Source organism: Betta splendens, chromosome 3, assembly GCF_900634795.4.
Source record: "Betta splendens chromosome 3, fBetSpl5.4, whole genome shotgun sequence".
In the NCBI taxonomy this organism is placed as follows: domain Eukaryota; kingdom Metazoa; phylum Chordata; class Actinopteri; order Anabantiformes; family Osphronemidae; genus Betta; species Betta splendens.
The window spans coordinates 5,982,833-5,999,347 of NC_040883.2; the positions used below are offsets into that span (position 1 = coordinate 5,982,833).

Here is a 16,515-nt window from a genome sequence, read left to right on the forward strand (position 1 = left end):
GGAGATCTGGTTTGTGGCTCCACACCAGGAATGCAAATATGAACGAGGAGTAATTGCTTCGAATGATGTCATGCCTAAATTGCTGCGGGAGTAGCGGCAGCGTGCCGGCTTTAAAGTGCCTCTACTGCGGCGAAGTGCGTTTGAGATGTGATGAAAACAGTTCAAGGGGATTTGAATGTGTTTCTGTACCTTAAATGAATCCTGGTGCTTCTGTAGCTGCCCAGTCTTTAGTGTTGCGTTGTGTTAGACGAGACTATCTGTGTGACTGTGCAGTATCTTAAAATGTTTCTAGGCAGGTGAGAGCGGGCGGAAAATGACGGCAACAGGTGCCGGAAAGTGCAGAGTCAGCGGAGTTTGCAACCGGCCGGCACTTCAAGGCCAAGGACGACCGGGCTAACACAGAACAGCAGCATCCGAACAGGAGCAGCTTTGGGGTCACACACACAGAAACAGCAAGTGGTGAGACGTTCATTGGCGATGCATCTGTCTGACTCCTCCGCCTTTTGTCTTGGCAGCCACAAAGCAGAAATGGCTTTAATGACTATATAGACTTACAGACAATAGTAAATTGATGACTGATATCTTAATCACACTGTCAACATGCAGCTGGTAATAAGGTCTTTTACAGATACGGCTCCTTTGAGCATCGCCTGCTTCCCATGTCCTGAACCATGGAACCATGCTGCTGATCCAAATGCAAAAGTGCTGATGCAAATGAGAAACAATAAACATGAAATCGGGGCAGTAAAAGGATGTTTTCTTAGTCTGGTTTGGTTTCACGTGAATGCACACTGGCTGCAGCTCAGATCCCACCAGGACCTTGTAACCTGGGCCTTGGCAAAACCTGTGACACTTTTATATTGACCACAGAAAGCAAAGACATTTATACTATGAGAACTGCTGCCTCTAAACGCACCACTGGAATCACACTGATGTAACCAGAATGATCAAATAAGCTCCGCTACAGTGGTGGCTGACGCCAGCGGACACTGGTAAAACCAGTGTGACAACAGCCCAAACGTCTGGGAACGAAGGCATGCGATTTACTCCTACTGTAAAATGCAGGGACGTAGTCTAGTATTTTAAAACGTATTTATGGGAGCAGGGTTACAGAGGGCAGCGCAGGGAACACGTTGGGGATTACTACTGCTCACATGCTTGGCAAACGCTCTATGAAGTGCTCGTGGATTGGTCAGCTGTGACACATAAGCTCATCTGGAAAAGCGATTCAAACCCTAACTGGAGTTCCAGGTTGAGCACACAGAGGCAGCAGAGATTAAGAATTTATAGTGACACAACAGTGGGTCTGGAAACGGCATTACTGAGATCCCACAGCACATCTCACACAGAGAAAGACGCTCTCAGGGCTAAACAGTGTGACCTAATGGGTGTAAAAAAGGGTTCGACTGGGATAAAATGAGACTGTGATGTAGCACCTCGCTATCAAAGGCGCATTGTGGTTGCCATGGTTACTGGCATCTGCCTCCCACATGCTGAGATGCTGTGGAAGTTTAACTGGTTTTAATGAGCACGGGAAGGCCGCAGCGCTTTTACGCCACTCAGCACTTCAAACGCGTCTGTATCTGGAAGCAACATTGTCTTTAAGTTCACATGTGACAAATATACTATGAACAAAATACACGCCACCTTTTGAAGAGTATGTAATTAAGGAGGCTACACCGACTCAAACAAACAAATGATTAATCAAAAAAAAGTACTTCACAAAGTAACTTCCTAAAGAAAGTAGACAGTGAAGTTTACTGCTATGACCTAAGCTGTGTAAGTGGTAGCTTACCATTTATGACCACTAGTTCAATCAGAGCTTTATTTCCGAGCAAATCACTAAAAGGGCAACAATAAAAGACATGAATGCTTTGATATAGTCTTTAAATGTAGACGCTGGTTGTAAATGCAAGCAGCTAAAAGGATAGAGTGATATAGATACAGATGTATACATACAGTTTTGTATTTTAACATGTCATTTTGGTAAAACTGTCCATTTGACTGTAAAATGACTGCGTAGTGGCCTGGAAGCTCAGTAGGTAGAGCATTAGCCTGGGAAGCCCACTGCTCTCACAGGGGATGATTAAAAGATTAATTTCCTCAATGTCAGATCAATAAAGTTATATTATTGATATAAAGTCAATGTTTTTTTTTATTTTCACAATTGATAAAACTTATAATACAGAGTCTTACCAGTGGCAAGCGTTAACACATGGTGCCATGTGGTGAGACATAGGCATGAGTGGTGAGACCTTTGACCAAAGAAAGGAGCGGTCCACACCACAGACTGACCTCGTCCATGGAACAGCGTCATGTCAAAGGCTCCCAGACTCGTAAAGCATTTTAAATATGAATTAGATATGTCAGCTCTGCATCTGTTAAAATGTGTAGAGTTTCTCCACCTATCAATATAGACAAAATCACTCAATGGGAACTGAGAGGTAGTAGATAACATGGTCACACAATAAAAGGAGGAATAGGTTTCATGTAGTCAATGTAAAGGTTGAAAAAGAATCCGACCACTGGCATTTCCAGATGTTTGGGCTGAATAAGTACATCTGTCATCTTCATGTCTGCAACAATTCATATTCTTTCATCGTTGCAAGCTGCACAGCGGTACCTTTTACCTCCTTTATTAATATGACAGCACACTTACTATAGCTACACAGTGCATGTCCAGCCTACTGTAAATATTCACATTAGCATTAATGACCTCCGGCACTTCACACCAGCCCCATTAATCACCGAGTCCCAGGCAGCGACAGGATAATTGTGGTTTGCAGTCTATTCTTAATAGAGTTCCATCGTTCTAGTCCCAGAACTGGCCTGACACAGTAAGTCTTCCTCTGAGAGTGAAATGTCATCCCACTTGTAGTCAGGGAATGTGCTGTGGAAAAACGTCTCCAAGAGTGGAGCAGAGCCACTACTACTGTGAATACTTCTACTCGATGGACCGTAATCACAGGGACTAAGCATAATAAAAGTGACAAAGTCTAGAAATGCATCTAAAAGCTCACTGCACGATTTCACAAGTCCCCCCCAGGTTCCTCCAGGAGCCAACAGAGGTGAAGGGCATCCTACCTGTGACCACAGCTTCCCCTGCACGCACATGTGGAGGCAGACAAGCAGCAGAAGAGCCGGTCCTGGCAGCATTCTCTCATGTGGCCACAGAAATGTTGCAGCAATCGCTCAGGCCTTCACACGTGTCCAGTGGCTGCTCAGCCTCCTCCTCGCCTCAACGAGTCTGGGAACGTCAAAGGAAGCCCTCGCACTGCAGAGCTGATCCCTGCGAGCGTCCCTTGTAAACTGAGCAGGGGGGGAGGTGCGGCGGGGGGAAAGCGGGGGAGCCGATGGAGAGCGAGAGTCTGAGAATGAGAAGGGACAGAGAGGCAGGAGTGAAAAGACACAGGACAGGGGAGGAAGTGGCAGCTGCTGCTGACACCGAGCTGGAAATTAGAAGTGAGGTTTTAGGGAAAGAGTTCAATGTGGCAGAAAGAGTGAGAGGGGAAGGAAATACTGGGAGGCCTGAAATTGATGTGTAAGCAAAACCACCATGTTTACAGGTGTGGAAATAACTGCTACAGGAAGTGGGCAGTGGCCAATCATCTATATGCCAATACAGTACTACAATACAAGGCAGAGGCAGTGGCAACAAAAGGTCAACAACAAAATCATACAAGATAATAAAAAATCATGACGCACAACCGCCGCATCATCATGTGGTTCTCAAACTTCTTCCACAACAACGTGTTCAACTAAGGCTTCTGGGTTTTAAAGTGGGAGCAGGAAGCTGCTGCTCACGCTGCGATAGGATGAAGGAGTAAAACCAAAGCTATTCCCTTTAATAGCACATGGAAGATACTAATGGTCAGGTTCAGCAGGACTCATTCAGCATTAACATGTCAACCTGAGTCTATAGAGGCCTAAAATTAGTTTACTTTAAATCCTGCAGCAGTCCATCCATCAAAAGGAGCCTTCAGAGGTCGTCTCCTGCTCCCTTGATCGGCCTCTGATTTGGACCGACCTCCTTGTGGACGCATAGCACCCTGAGGTCGGGCGGGGCCAGACGGACTCCCCAGAATGCCCTGGGGTCTTTGTTTCCTTCAACAAGTGGGTCAGTCTTACAGCAACCTTGGCTCCAGGCAGCTGATTACACACACACACACACACACACACACACACACACACACACACACACACACAGTTTACAGCGGGTGGGCTCAAAGCTACAGTGAACTGTCAGTGTCTGGCAGACACGGGGCCAGAAAAAAAGCAGCATTCTGCTTCTTTCCTCGTTTCCTGTCAGCTCATTAGAAAAAATACAGCTTGACACACTTTTACCGAGTGTGGTCCTGACAACAGAAGCGCCTATTAATCAACCCTAGACCGCATCGCCCTTCATACATCCTCCTCGCTGAAAGGATGGATGAAAGGCAGCCTCCTTATCCACTTCCTCCCAACAGCCTCAATTGTTCGGGCAAATAGGAAGAGACAATAAATGATTTCTGTGCATCTGGGATACGTATTAATCAACAGGCCAGGCATGTACTCTAGGTCCCAGGATTGCTCCCTTGGAGCAGTGTATTTAACATAGAGTGGAGGGGGGATTAATGAAGAAAGCAGGTTGGGAAGCCGGGAGGGGCAGGGTGTGGCTCGGAGTGAAGAATACTGTATATAAAATACTCTCTGCACATGAGTGGTCTACATGTAGCTCAAGATGCCATCCTGAAGCAGGCATGCAGATACCGCAGATAGCTAGAGCATCATTTCACTGTCCCTCACCCCCGTTTACACATGTACACCTTCATGTTGGTTTCCATCACTGAGGCTGGAAGTGCACTTATAGCAGGACTTTTTTCAGCTGCTGGGTGTTTGTGAGAGGTGGACTTTGGAATATTCCAAGCATATGCTGGAGGGAACTTGATTCCAGAGGCAGTGAATCTGTGAAAGGCGAACCCAGACACACACCCACCCACCTCGACCTTGTTGAGCACTCACCAACGCGACTCTCAACAAGCGACGTGTGTGTGACCACCAGCTCGGTAATAAAGCTGCTCGACACATCAGATAAGAGTCGCGTTGACGACGGGGGACCTTCAGCAGCAGGTCGCTTCCCAAACGCTGACAAACGGCGCATTTAGCCGCGTCGCGCACTGACACACGCGTTCACACCCTCGCTTCTTATCTTATTCCCACGCGACCCCTAAATTCCGGGCGGCCAGCGAGTCCTGACCCCCACGTCGAGGGCCGCGGCTCGCTGACATTCCAAACAAACCGATGAGGCAGAAAATGCGGCCGACTGTCTCTTGAATCGACAGCCACCCAGGATGCAGGCAGTCGCTGTGGACGTCCGTCTGCCCGAGGAAGACGCCCAAAAATACCAGCCTGCATCCTCATAAAGCTGCCTCTGGGACTGGACGCTGGGAGGCCCAGAAAGCCTCACCATCACTACACCCATATATGACTATCAGCACCCGTGAATTTACAGGTTTCCCACACGGAGTCGAGTGAACATATTTTGAATGAGCAGAAGAGGCGCTTGGCTCCGGCTGCGCTAATATTTCCTCATTTCTGCTGACATCAGTCTTTGGGCCCAGCTGCCGCGCCGAGCTGCCAGGTCACCGTCAGGAAATGGAAGTTCAAGGCAGAGAGGAACGCTGGCCCGGCTTCCAGGCCTGTGTGACTGCAAGCGAATGCATCACCAAGATAATGTGTGAAAAACGCCTAATGCCGCTCATTCATAACAACAGGCACTTCAATTTAACGGAGAAGCACTTTGCGTTGTCACAGTCTGAACAAAGTCCTCACTTAGTCCCTTCTCTCCAGAAGAAAGACTTTATGACCTGCAGCAGAGCCCAGCCGAGGTTTAGTGTCTGACCCTTGAACCCAGCCCCCCCAGCCCACCAGAGTGAGACAGGTCACACGGAGCCAGCAGAGGGCTAATGTGGGCCAGCGAGAGGGGGGGGGGGGGGGGGGGGGGGGGGGGGGGCGACAACAGAGCCCATCAAGATCCAGGACCAAGATGTCACTGTCATGTCCTTCACATCTTCATTTCTTCTTTGACCTCAATGGAGATGAGTTACATGAAGTATATCTATATAACCCGCGCTCTGGAGGACTGTCCATTTTCTACCATCTTCCTAACTTTGGTGATACAAAATCCAAAGCACCACATAAACCGATGGAATGTTTTGTTGGCGGTCTGCATTTTCATGATGCAGGTTACTGTACCATGTCAGCATGAGGCACTGGGTTTAGGTCAAGAGCTGATATTACAGCCATTCATTGTAAAGACAACATTTTTCTAGTCTACAGAATACGGTTGTTAAGGGGTAAGTGATGGGGGACACCCTGCGAGCCTGCAGCTGGACGCAGACAGGACTGAAGCGTCTCTACAGTGTGCCAGGCAGCCTGTATATCAAAGCACTCGTCCCCATTTTAACAAGTCTGTTTGTCCAGCGCAGCGGGAAACGCATGAAACAGATGCAGCTGTCGGAGGAAAGAGGCGAAGAGCGGCCTGGGCTGTTTTTCCGTGATCCACATACTGTAGATCAACATTTCAAAACAGCTTTTATAACGAGCTCTGCAACTGTACTAACCACTGCTAACTAGTGGGAACCAACTACTGGGTTAAAAGGTGTAGGGTTCAAGAGCTCTAGCCAGTGGGACCACCTGGTCGGCCCCCTTTAAAAATACACACACCCATCTCAAATGCACTTCCTTGATATAAAGGGAGGGACAAAGCCGCAGAAAGGAATTCTCACTATAATGAGATCTTTCTTTCACTGTTCATCTGAAATGACTAACCTCCTTCAAGAGGGTTTCAGTTCCTCAGAGCAGGATTTCTGCAAAGATCACAGAGAAATAGACATTCGGTTGTTTCCACTTCACGTTTAAGCATAGAATGATATCGAAGGACGTGAAATGTACAGAATTGTAATTTATGGCTTCAAGGAGTTTTATGCAGTCGCCCTGTTCGGTCCAGTCCAATCAACTGTTGTGAGATGTGGAGTGAGATCACACAACTGTCTGTCAGGCAAACAATAAATAACTGCTAAAGACCAAATCTGCAGGGTGTGAACTTTTAAGGACCCTGATCCGCCTCATTAGCTGCGGCTGTAAAAGTTGACAGACGAGAGTCCCACTAACAGGCCACTTTCAGGGTCTCGCTGCGTCAGACTCAGAAACATGAGCTAGAGGAGACCAGAGGTCAAACGGACGAAGCAAGGTTGTTATTCATGTGTCACAGAGGACCACACAAACAGCGGGATGACATCAAAACATCTTAATCATAGGAAAACAGCTACCAGTTCTAAAATGCCATCAGTGTAGTTTGTGTTTCTATCCAAATTATGTGCTACAGTGTTTCTGAGATAAACAGGCACACGCTCTGATGTGTTAGAAGTAATCAGAACGTATTGTCTGGCACTAGTCGCTCCCCACTGGACCTTCCACTTGAAGAGCTTTTACAACATATCATTAATGCTGCACCACTCTGTGGAGTAGCAGCATTTACAGGTGTGTTTCACCAGTCCAGTTTCACACACTTCTCCCTCATTCTTTGACGGCAGCAGGTGTTTGGAGCCCGGGTAGAAGCTGGAAGCCGTCGGGGCCCACGACAAAAAACAAATCTACCAAATCTTCCACATGAAACTCTGCCTGACGCAGCGGCCAAGGAATCCACGGGCTAGACGGTCGCCAGTAAAGGGATCATTCCAGCAAAGAGCAGGAGAGATTCACTAAATGAGCTGCCTGCAACTAGCACATGCTCCATGATGATCTGCAGTTGAACTGCAGTCAAGACAAACAGCTGAGGGTGATGGAAACGCCGTTAGGTTTGTTATCGTAACTGATAAATACTAAAATATTATGATAACCTACAGAACCAGGGCCGTCGCACTGCTACCGCGTGTTTATTTAGCATTTCCTAAAGTACGCTGTTCGGTGTTGAATTTTGATCCATCCCTTATTAAAATATTTTGACAGGTTGTGAAGTGCCACGCTAGGTCAAGCGGAGTGCACCCAACCATATGACCGTCAGCTGATCCAGACAGGCACCGAGGATGACTGACACTTCAAACAATCTGCCTGAGCTGCCAACTCGTCTTTCTTCCCCGTGGCTCCTTCCTACTCCATGCTGCTCTGGTTGCAGCTGAGGAATCGCTATGTTGCTGTCTCCAGCGCTGCGGCCTGCCTTTGTTTTGGGGTAATTTCATCAATATACTTACGATGATCTCTTGTACGCCGTGAACATTGTCTCACAGTCATTTCTGTATCTCTTGTGGCCTTTTATTCCTGTAGCATCTATAGCACCATATATGTTTTTCAGCTACCACGAACATGTTAGATTCTAATGACGAGAGCAGATCTGATTTGAATGAACACATCCAGATGTTTTTGTTTTTGTGTTCCAGGAGACGAGATGAAAATCACCCTTTTCTGAAAAACATCTAAAGGTTTTGCTTGATTTGGACTCATCGAACTTAAATAAAATTTTCAGCAATAACTCAACTAATATGAAGGACGCGAGGCCAAGGATGAACTGAAAGATCAGGGGGGCTTTAAAATTAATTAAAACCTAATGAGGGCAACAACACTTGGGAAATGCACAGAGTTAACGGAGCACAGATGCATGACCAAACAGAAGTGAGCTCAGACCCTGAACACACGTTCATTACTGAGATCCCTGATGTCCTGCTTCTGTCCAAGTAGGAGCCAAGCGTCAATGCTGTGCTGCCCTCTGCTGCTCACCGACAAACGGTGGATTTCCATTGTTCATCCACCTTTTATTTTGAAATCAAAACAATGTCAACAAAGGCACAAAGCTCAAGAAAGACAAACATGCAAATGACCCTACTGCTTTATGACTAAAAAGGTTTCCCCTTCAAATCTCCAATGAACAAAGCATAAAGCACTTATCAATTAACAAATTATTGGCAGCTTAGATTGAAAGAAACTAAGAAAGGCTAAGCAGAAATAATTGTGTGTAAAGACAAAGAGTTGCATAAATGCGAAGCGTGACGAAAAATGTCAGTTTTCTGGATGATGTTAGTTTTAGAATGAAGACAAAAAGACCTACCAGGCACATTCCTGCCACACAGACAGAGGAATCATTCGATCCACATGGCGTTCCATCTATCACCTTCTCTGACAGCCGTACGTAGAACCTGAACCCCACGGCCCGGCAGTTGAGTTCACAGTGCTGGGCTCCAGGAACTGTGAAGGGTCCAAAGACATTTTACTTTTATTAAGAGTAAGATGAATCCTTTATATGTGAAAAAGCAACACAATGTGTTGTCGATATTGAATTATCTGGATCAGGTGTTGCACATTTATTCTGTCAAACACGTATATTTAATTTGAGTCATATTTGCTAGAGAGTTAATCTTCGAGTCTGTTTTATCCTCCATGAGCACCAAGCATCCCGATCCCTGCTTTACCCATCAGACACAAGCATGTTCAAGCTGAGGGTCACATGATAAATGTGTGGGGTTCTACACTTTTTCACTCAACTGGACAACTGTACGTGTTTGCTTTTCATTTGGCCACTTCAGATTCCTATTTAGTTTTTAAATGTGTACGTGTGTTTTTACTGTTTGACTTCTGGCCTTGAGGGACGACGTTTCACTGCACTGCATGTCTGTGCATAACATTACTGTGGAATGACTAAAAGCTTTGTGAACCTTTAAAATCAAATTAGGTTTCCAGGAACTGGGGTTGGGACGTGGATGTCAGAATAAACATCCTGATCCTGTGTGATCACTTAGCTTCTCTTCACCATAAGATCAACTTCACGCCCACGTACAGTACCTGCTAAATGAACATTCCACCCTGTGGCATCGCTGTGTGCGCTATAGTATAATGTGAAGAGATTAATAAAATAAACGTTGGCTTTATTGATAATTTATCAACACAGGTCCACCTTAGTGCTCCAGCAGATCCATGTAGGGCAGTTTGAACAGGACAGAGGACTAGACAGATCTAGAGACACTGCTGTGTGGAGTCTGACAGTTAGGGCCCCAATGACAATCTATATTCATCATACATATATGATACTGCACTTACCTTCATTGAAAGGTTCCCATTCATACAGTCTGCCCATGAAAGGTTGGTTGTTGTATGAGGAACACTGAACAGCCCTGATGTGTCTGCTGGATGAAGGACAGGCCTAGAGAGGGCACACACACACACACGCGCACACACACGCACGCGCGCGCGCGCACACACACACACACACACACACACACACACACAGACACACACACACACACACACACACACACACACACACACACGGTCCAGCAGGTGAATCCTTTTGTAACTGCAGCCGGCTCACGTTTCGCATTGTCACGGCCCATAGCTACTGAGTGGCAGCTGGCGTAAACCTCCTCTGTTTGAACAGTTTTAAGGCTTCACTTGTAGCTCGGCCGTTCTTGCCAGCAGTGCTTCGATTCCGGGACGAAAAGGCTCTGCAGTGAAACCCGACCTCCCTGATGTCTATCCATATCTACGCTGTCTAAACAAGGCCTCGCTCTGCCTTGCTTCGTGTTAATGTCTATGTCATCACACACCAGAGACAATATACAGAGCCACACACTGTTTGAATTCAGCTGGATGCACAGGATAGATTCATTTCCACATAAGCAAAGCTCATACGCAGTTTAGCTTTAACGCTGAAGCATTTACTCCCCTGATATACCTAAACCTGCCTCTGATTCAGTTAATATGTATTTTTTTAATCAAGACTACCTCAAAATGAAGAAAACGGAGGGAATGACATACGTTACTGTTGCAGATCCGATAGTGTGCGCGCTCCCCTGTGCAGAAGGAAGCGGGTAACGGGCTGTACGGTCTCTCCTGGTGCTGCTGGCTGCCGGACCGCTGGACCTCAGCCTGCTCGGCTGCAGCGGGCTGGTACAGAGGTGCCCAGAGGTGGTTGGTGTTGGGCTGCCGTGGCCTGGCCTGCACGGAGGCGCCGCTGCGGAGGTGGTGGTGGTGGTTGTTCTTCTTGTTCAGGCCGTGGACGCTGTGGCCTCTGGCGGAGGGACGGCGGCCGTCAGCGGCGGCAGAGCGCCTCTGTCTGTGGCTGTGAGCGATCCCGGAGCCTCGCCCCGTGTCCGTCTGCAGCGGAACCACGTACGGGCCTTTCCCGTAGCCGTACCGCCCGGGGAGGATGTGAGTAACTCTCCTGACGACACAAACATGAAGACACACAGTAGTAACCACCTGCATCCCTGACCTTCTGTAAACGCCCACATTGTTCCACATGAGAAGCATCAATATTCCAGGAGCAGCTTTTGACATTGTCTTATATTCCACCTCAAATAACCCTGGGCCCCATTACTCAGCTGCCAGTGCTATTGGTTTAGAGGCGAGCACAACAGGAAGGAGGTCACAGAGCTGCCAAGCAGAAGCTGAGCCGCGGAAGCCATGAAGCCTCCATAAAAGAGCAGCTCCCCACTCATAGAACAACTGCTGGCTTCAGCTTCACAGCATGTGGGATCTACAGCACTGTACATCCTGCATGTCATCAGTATCACTGATGTTAGTGCATGTAATAGTGGTTCCTGAGTGAGTAAACTTCATCCAGACCCATTCAGCATCACTCAGCACTCTGACTTTCTCCATCCTCTGTTTGCAGACGGAGATGGAGCACGGGACCAGACGCGACTAAGCCGGTGCGGCAGCTCCGAGTCGACGCTGAGCGCCAAACAGCTACAGGTTCACTGTAATGCGATTAAGTATCAATCCTCTTTTACCAAAGACGAGCAGCAGCGATGATTCCAGCTCACACAAGTTTATTTGGTATTTGGTCTAAGTCTTACATGATGAGAAATCTGCATGAAACTCAGTGGTAGACTGATGATCTCACTCCAGTCACAGGGATTAGAAAGGGATTATTGCTCTATGATGCATCAGCCCTTCATTTATTGCATGTTATCCTCACTGTCACACACGCATGTAGCTACTGTACATAAACTACCCGGTACCTTGGTGCACCGGGCCGGGCCTCCCTCTGGACTCCGCCGCGGCTGCTGTTGGCGGGCCGGTGCAGGGGAGGCGTCGGCCGCAGGGCTGAGATGACGTGACCCGGCCGCCGGCGCTGGGGCGGCGCGTGCGCCGGCAGACAGGGCCTGCTCTGCTCCTGCACCCCTCCGCCACAGGTCCGGGAGCAGTCCGACCAGGCCCCCCAGGCCCCCCAGGAGCCCCGCACCTCCTCGTGCGCTGCCCTGAACTCCTCTGCCCTCCGAGGAACCTGCGGGGAGCCGACAACAGGCGTGATTGGCCTCGTTTAAAAGCTCAAGTCAGTGACCTCATCTCATTAACATGACCGACCCCGCTCCTCCGCCTCTCACCACTGTCCATGAAACAGACCTCTGTTCACGCTCAGAAAGGCCCGATTTGGCCGATTAGCCGGTATCTGTTAGAGGCCTGTCCCCCCGTTGGCTACCTGCATTCCTTCCAGTGACTCTGTCCCTCAGCGCGGCTCTGCCAGGGACATATTAGCAGCAGCCACTGCGCTCCCCGTTTGAGGAATCCGCCAGCAGGAGCCCCGTGCCAAAGTCGGCTTTATGCGCGGAGCGGCGTGGAAATCCTGCTCTTTAAGAAACACTTTGTCTCCATTCATGGCGGCCTCTCTGGGCAAACACATGGCCGCAGCCAAAGCCCAGTTGCTTTTGACTTTTAGCGGATGGACAGAGAATACAGAAGCGGTGGGGGCGGGTTGGCAGGGAGCTCCGGCGCTGTTGGGAGCAGGAGCCCGGACCGCCCTTCGCCTCCTCTGCCCCCGCTTCAGCCTTTGTAACCGAACGCCGCCGTCGGTACCCGGGTCGGCGCCGGGTCACGAAGCCGGCCTCAGCTGGAGCCGGCTTCACACACCTGGCGCATTTTCGCAGCTCTTCCATGTGGTTTCTCTTGACTCGGGAGTTCAAAGGGGGCGACCGCTGACAACCGACGCGGGCCCTTTTTGTGTCGCTGCCGTCGACACGACTCCTCGCGCGCTCGTTCATAACGACTTGACACGTTAGCGCCCGGATCAGGTTCCCCTGGGAACACGCTCGCTGCTTCTACACAGTGTGATTAAAGACAGTGAAACAGTGAAAGCTGCTACCACGCGGCCGTGCGTGCCGTCTCTGGAGGCGAGCATTCCGCTCTCCTGTGCCAAGCATCTGAATAGACTGACAGATAAACAAAACAAAAAAAAAACTAGAAATATTTGAAGGAGGTCTAGCACCGTGGGAGTGAAGACGACAAATAGATTAATTTATTCATTATATAACTCTGTTCACCTTCCTGTGGTCTGTTGTGTGTTGGCAAGTCAGCAGGTCTGACCACAGCAGCAGCAGCACATGGGCCCTGAAGGCGACACAGAAGCAGATTCTGGTTTATAGATAAGAATATTGTGATGCCGTGTGTAGATTTTGCTGTTGTCATTACCTGACGATCCAGGCGCAAACTCTGCGCATGGCTCCAGGCTTCTCTGAGTGACAAGAGACGCTTGGATGAGCGCGCGCTTCAGCCCGGGTGTGTGTGACCTCGGTCCAGAGGCTGAAACGTGCAGAGAAGAGATTAACGTTTGTGTCTCCTGTCTGTGCGTCGTAGCGCGCACCTGAACGCCACACGCGCGCGGGTTTATAAAGCCCAAAGGTTTCACTTCATCACGTGCGTTGACCTCTAGTGTTGACCCTCCACCCCCTCGAGCAGACGGCCTGCATCTGTTCAGTCTGTTCATAGTCATACAACGCTTCCGACAAGTGACTTGTGTAAAGTAGTTCGCTGAACGATACAGGATGAATGTCCGAAAAAATCACCATATAATAAACGTTCAAATTACTACATTAGCTTAGAAATGAACTAGCAGTACTACTGTTGTTGTATATAGCCAACGTACCTGTTGTTACTGGTGTGGTTGCTGGGAGATAACGCTGTGTATCCTACACTTCAACTTTTCCAAGCGCCAGGTGTCCTCATTGTCAAAACCTCGGTTCCGCCACGTAAGTGAGCAAATCCGCACCCGGAGAAGATGAGTCCGATCTCTGGACCCCGGAGGTTCCGCTGTTACGCGCAAAGTCCGTATGTGACAGAAAGTTGGACGCGGACGGAGAACCACGTCTGCGGCGCCTCCAGCGGCCGCCGAGGCCCGCCCTTCGAGCGCGCGCGCGCGCCGAGCTGGTGCGAGCGGTTGCGTGCGCGTGCGTCTCTCCGCTGCGCGAGCGGCGCGTCGGCATTAATCTGCGCGCGGAGGGGGAAAATGAGGCCGATGAGTGAAAGTATGACGAGTACGAGTTTTTCACATACTCAGCCCGCGTCTCTGACACTCCCGCCTCAGCGTGGAGCCGCGGGAACGTAAATGAGCTCATCCATCAACTAGTGAAGCCAAATCCTTAAATCTGCCACCGGTGAGAAGTCAGATCAAAACAATAAAAAGCGCTCTTTGTTCGTCGTCATTTACATTAGCGCTCTAAGATATAACACTAATTAAATTAATACTGCAGTTTATCATATAAGAGAGTTCAATTTAAATAGATACCTACAGTATACATGAACAGTACTTGGCATTCAACCATGCACTGAGGTAGAAAACACATTCCACAGAGAAAATTGCTCCCATTACATTTAGACATGACATCAACTCTTCCAGCTCAGTATCGCTTCAGATTCAGGATCAGTCAAGATGCTTTATTGTCAAAAAGCAACGTTGGACATACTGAAGAATCGAGATACATGCTCTCTATTTCCGTCGTATAAAAAGGAAGAAATTATTATTAACAGTAATCAATATCGGATAAAACAGACGTCATATAAATAAATAAGCCAAAACTTCTCTACTGTACAACAGTGGCGTTGCTGGAAAAGTCACAGCCCAATCACTACGAGTGTGATGACGAGGGGCAAAGGGTTCTGTAAAGTGCAAGTGATGAGGATGGTCTCAGGGTCCTCCCATGGTGCTTGGCCTTGTAAAAGGATGGGACTCGTGCTCTTCTTGGTTTGTGGAGGATGTAAAGGCTCATGTGAGACTCTGGACAAGTGGGTTCACCTGTGATTTCATTGTTCATTTGATGAAGGTACACTGTACACATACACTGTATGAACCATGTGACGTACAGTACAGAATGATGCCCTGACAATGGCACCATATAAAGCATAATATAATACATGTATAATATGTGTTAACACGTCTATGGATGAGCTGTGAACACTCAACTGTATTGCTGAATGTTTGAGCTGGGTGAATGTAGACATAAGAGGTCTGCTTCTGCTGATTCTGCCTTCACTGTCAGCGTTTCTAAAGCTTTCACACACAAACAGGCCTCCAACTAAAGCGTTGTTAATCAAGTACCGTTCCAGACGACCCGCTGAAAGCCTCTCCAGACCAGAGTCACTGTTGCCTGACGCTGAACAACAATGTGCATAGTAAAAAAAACATTAGTGGGATAAACATGCATAATGTGCCACTTTAACTAGAAACAAGTCAAATCATAATCAATGTCTGTTTGATAAAACATTCACAAAATAAAAACTCATGCTGAAACATGATCAGACTATTTTTTTGACTAATGCAGTACTTGTAGATGTTACTGTTTTATTATATCTTGTGGTTTCAATGACATTCCCAATAGTTGTTTTTTTTTTACAGTGCACGCCTAACAATAAACAAAGAAGTTGGTTCATTTCAGGAGAAACTCAGTTTAATTCTATGAGGTGGAACGGATTGGCAGCCATGTCCCCAGACTACACAGACAGTCGAAAACATCAACACTGCAGACTGCAATGTCTGGCTTCTCATTCAACCAAGCACTAATTGTCTAGATGATATCGCATGACCTTGGTCTCTTGGTACTGTAAGTCAATAGCAGTGCAATAATGATGCTCTTGCCACACGGACGCACACATGCACGCACGCACGCACGCACACACACAGTTACTGTAACCTCTGTGTGTGTGTGAAATGATTGTAAATATTCAGCAGTTACATCTGAATGAAATAAGCTCAGGCATGTTCCCCTAAAATGTATCCTGGGGAATGTAGATCACAAACTGAAGCAGATGATAAGGACGTTCTATGGTACAGCTTATTTAAATATTAGGGTAATTATGTGTGTCCTTAAATTTCAGAAGTGTTTTAACCTAAGGAATTCTTAGCTGATCTCTGTTGAAGTCAAACTAGGTACAATATGTATCGTCACAATTAATATTCCTTCACGTAGAACTTTCACCGTGAGAGTCCAGTTAGCAAACAGACATTGTAATAACCTGGCATTAACTTAAAGCTGCCTAAAGCCATGCAAACACTCTGAATAGCTTCTCTAATGCTGATACTTAACTTCTGTAATCAAAATATGTCAGGAACAACATATTAATTACTGTTCAGGGAAGTAGCTCCTGCGTTCTGTATGGTAACATAATCTGACACTGAAACGGTGGGGTTAGTCAGTTATAAATTGTTAATATCACACCTAGAATCGTCTAGATTTGCAAACATTCACGTGAAAAAATTACTACAAAAACAAA

The 16,515-nt window shown here is 47.7% G+C and overlaps 1 protein-coding gene across 1 annotated transcript in view; it reads right to left on the reverse strand.

The window, feature by feature from the left end:
* LOC114852034 (thrombospondin type-1 domain-containing protein 4-like) overlaps positions 1-14,201 on the reverse strand; it is a 23,529-nt gene extending 9,328 nt beyond the window's left edge. Inside the window, exons 1-7 of the mRNA XM_029144057.3 lie at positions 13,895-14,201; positions 13,441-13,551; positions 13,293-13,359; positions 11,994-12,259; positions 10,786-11,191; positions 10,069-10,171; positions 9,083-9,219 (exon numbers count right to left, since the gene is read on the reverse strand). Of these exons, the coding sequence (XP_028999890.1) occupies positions 9,083-9,219; positions 10,069-10,171; positions 10,786-11,191; positions 11,994-12,259; positions 13,293-13,359; positions 13,441-13,469 (1,008 nt within the window). The 5' untranslated portion in view covers positions 13,470-13,551; positions 13,895-14,201. The remainder of the gene's footprint in view (positions 1-9,082; positions 9,220-10,068; positions 10,172-10,785; positions 11,192-11,993; positions 12,260-13,292; positions 13,360-13,440; positions 13,552-13,894) is intronic.
* Between the last annotated feature and the right edge of the window lie 2,314 nt (positions 14,202-16,515).